The sequence below is a fragment of the Triticum aestivum genome, chromosome 1A (assembly GCF_018294505.1).
Source record: "Triticum aestivum cultivar Chinese Spring chromosome 1A, IWGSC CS RefSeq v2.1, whole genome shotgun sequence".
Taxonomy (NCBI): Eukaryota; Viridiplantae; Streptophyta; class Magnoliopsida; order Poales; family Poaceae; genus Triticum; species Triticum aestivum.
The window spans coordinates 537407779-537411590 of record NC_057794.1 but is presented as its reverse complement, the minus strand read 5'-3'; the positions used below and the strand labels follow the sequence as shown (position 1 = coordinate 537411590).

At 45.5% G+C, this 3812-nt stretch overlaps 1 protein-coding gene across 1 annotated transcript; it reads right to left on the bottom strand.

The window, feature by feature from the left end:
- Positions 1-778: 778 nt before the first annotated feature.
- LOC123179920 (uncharacterized) lies at positions 779-2411 on the bottom strand. The gene has a single exon (XM_044591829.1). It carries the CDS (start codon positions 2206-2208, stop codon positions 856-858), a length of 1353 nt encoding a protein of 450 aa, XP_044447764.1. The 5' UTR covers positions 2209-2411; the 3' UTR covers positions 779-855.
- Positions 2412-3812: the final 1401 nt, after the last annotated feature.

Sequence of the window (3812 nt, the reverse complement as noted above, 5' to 3'; positions counted from 1 at the left end):
CATCTTAGATAATGGAGATTCATATAATATAAACGACAGTTCAGCACTTATTTTCTTGAGAATAGAGACGCTTGCCCAGCCTTAAATTGAGGCCCTTAGATTCACAAACAACAGATACTCAAAGTGCAAAGAAAGAACAAAGCACAAACTAGAGTGGTTCAATAGAGGGTCACAGGTGACCAAAAGAGCGACGTAGCGCCACACCACAGGCCATAACTAAGCCTAAACTGTACCATCCAAAGTTGCAGCAAAGTGCAGATCGGCGTCTCCCGTAGCCACCATCATAAGACTAGCCACAATGGGAGTAATTTCAGCAATAACATTAAGTTCAACTCAACAAATTTGCTTATGTGGCAATGAGTTAATGAAGAGAGAGGTAGTTGTAGTAACTTAGCTAGTTACAGTAACATCACATATCCCAATGCAATATGAGTCTATAACCTAATAAATGAATCTTTGCATGTTATCACACTTAAGTTACTACCCACTATGAAGGTAGTAACATAGTATATGGGTATGTATATGTTACTAGTGTATGTTACTATCCATTATGGCTAGTCTAACTATTCAGCACTCATTACACTTTGTTCAACAGAATATCAAAGGTTCAGCTAGCACACCAAGTCTTAACAAGACAATAAAACACATAAGCAACATTCTGGAGCACAAGCAAAAATTAATCTGCACATGGCAGTTTCATGCTCTTCATCTGACGAAGAACGGCAATCCTTGCAACATCTGTTTCTTGCCTTGATGCTGCACCATACTCAATGCCGTATCCAATGTGTAGGTTACTTCATTAACTTGCAAGTTTCTCAAGTCTTCCACACAGAACTTAGATTCATGTAGATCTTACTAGGCCCAACTCATAGCAATTGATACAATGATAAGCGACACTACTATTTGTCCCCAAAAAGGGTCAGCAAGTTTTGATAGAACTCCTCCCAGTTTAGTTCGTTTGATCCTAGTGTTCGCCAAGCGACGGGTGAAGAAGGCTGGCCAATCCATCTCAAAAGGGATGGCCCTCAAAACAATGCCTCGAAACCAGCTGGTGACCGCCTCCATTGCCCCTGTTTGGAGATCTACGATGTACACGTCTTGTTGATTGTCCTTGACGAGCAGTATGCCGCTTGTCTCACCCACGCACACGCACTGCACCTGGTCGATCTTGCCCCACTTGGGTGGTTGTAACTCGATCTTCTTGGTGCGATGCCAGCGGCCTGTGTTGTTGTGTCCACACATGTTGTCAGTTCGGCGTTTCCAGACCTCGAGCATAGTGCATTGCCCGTCCAAGCGAAGCAATGACGGCGACCCGCCATCGGTGACTCCGAGCAGCAGCCGAGGTTGATCCGGTGTGACTGGTATCCTTGTTAAGGACATCTCTGTGGTCCTAGCACACACAGTGAGTGCGTACAAGTTAGACGTATTGCTGAAGAGCCAATGTGCAGTGCCTTGGCACACGACAGCGCTGATCTGCTGGGACACCACACGCGTGCCGTCCTCCAAAGGCTGAAAGCACTCCCTGGGCGTGTTCCAGCTCGAGCTCGACTTCGTGGAAGTGAACACGTGGAGATTGTGCCGTGGCTCATCTTGATCGGCGCCTGGCCCATCTTGATCGACGCCGATGATTAGCACTTTGAGGAAGGACGAGGGGACCGATGACGCTGCTCCTCGTGTTTTGTCCGGGCAACAATCCGCACGGGTCAGAAGGGCACATCCTTGTATTCGGAAAGGTCTATTGCTCTTCAACTCAGGCAGCTGACGGCTTTTGCCGGCGATTGGATCGTACAATGTCAGGTTCATGGTCTTAATGTACCCATCGCTGGGTTCCTCGAGTGGGAAGAACCGCATAACAAGAAGGCCACGGCGCGAGGTGAGCAGCGTTACCTGGCAGCCACGACCCCCAGGGGCGGTGATGGTCAGGGAGCGGTGGCGCTCTCCGAGCGGGGACCATGGCACCGGGGTGAAGGGCGGCATGGGCGCAGCAGAGCTCCCTTCTGTTGGTTCTTCACGGGGCTGTTGCATGGCGAAGAAGCCGAGCAGGGAGGACTGGTGACTCACGCCCTCAGGCCAGCGGCGGCGGAGGAAAGACGGCTCGGCAATGAGGAGGCGGCATCGCTTGCACGTCGCGGCGCAGCGGAAGAGGGCTGCCACATCCGTCACGCGCACCAGGATCTCCACCACCACGTCGTCCGGCAGCGTCTCCATCGATTCGATCCTCCTCCTAGGGCCCGCGCGCGGTGTACTTGCGAGCGATCTATACGTTCGATCGTGCGTTTCTTTCCAGCCGCTGATTTGGTCTAGATTGGAATTGTATAAACTTTTTCCAGAGATTTGGTCCTTCCCGTATTCTTTTCCATGAGCTATCGTCTTACAACAATTTTCTCGAGACTTTGTTTTTGCGGGTGAATTTTCTCGAGACTTGCGGAGAGATTACCCAGCGTGACGTGCGTGATACACTGGTATTTAAAAACAGAATACTTGGTACTAATCTATTTGGATTCACATATTTGTTTCCTTTATAGTTTGGTTTCTTAGATGTGCGAAGCAACTCGTGGTTGGATGGTTAGAAGGACTGTGGTATCCCAACCCACCAGGTGCTCGCATTTACTCCTGGATTTATTTTAGGATTTCCGGCGATACACATTCACTGGGAGGAGACGTTTTCGTCAATGACAAGGCACCTACGTCTGTACTGATGTTCAAAAAAAAACTATCCATTAGCGCCGTGGTTTTCACTTCCAACAAATTTAATCCAAATTTGGAGAAATTATATATCAAAATTTCGAAAATCCAGTCATTTCGATACACACTAAAATAATTGCCTAGCTTCCAGTCAAACTATTTCAGCAATTACGGTAGTACACACTATTCAAATACTTATCAAATTATTATTTTCAAAATTTGCACATCTCTGCCGAAATTAATAGAAACCAAAACCACATAAATTCAATGAAATCCGGTGATTTCGGCAATGGATTAAATAGTTTTGAAATTGAAATGCAAAACCATGGCAAGCACTAGCTCATCAAATTTATGTGAAGGCACCTTCGCACGTATGTCATATAATTAGCTGCATGAACTTCTATGGATTATAAAAAATATTCGGTTAGTCCATGCAAAGGGAAAATAATCGATTAGTTGGTGGATTTTCAGCGTATAAATGGAGCGCATGGCTCAGGGTGAATAGAGAGATGGACCTAGGGCGAACATCACAATATGGCACCCCAAAGGAGACAAATATGAAGATAGAAGAGGGTATGTTGGATCAACAAGATGCCACACTAGATCTTTTCTTAGGGTTTGAGATTTTTCTTCAGGGATTTGTGAGAGTTGTGACCCAGCAACAAAAGGCGAAATTTTGCGTAAGTAAATAGTGGAGCAAGTACAAGATGAAAATACATCAACTGAAATCTACGAAATAATCTAAGTCTACATGATCCCATTCTTGTTTCAGTTTAGATGTTCTCTAAACTACCTTCTCCGCTCGATCGGGTTTATTAGGCTCACTCGTATTAGTGTCAAACTTTGACCACAATTTTATGTAATAAAATATAAACTATATGTAAAAAAATTATAATCTGAGAATCTTCTTTCAAATACAAATCTAACGGTAAACATATTGTAGCATATAACTCATATGAATGTACACAAATTACTCTGCATATGGCAATGTCATCTTGTTGATCCAACGAAGAGTCATAGCACTCCCTAGGCGTGCTCCAGCTCGAGCTCGGCTCTGTGGAAGTGAACACATGGAGATTGTGCCGTGGCTCATCTTGATCGCCGCCGATGATTAGCACTTTGAAGAA

Coding starts and splice junctions, on each gene's coding strand:
- LOC123179920 (XM_044591829.1), bottom strand. CDS start 2,208: ATGGAGACGCTGCCGGACGACGTGGTGGTGGAGATCCTGGTGCGCGTG.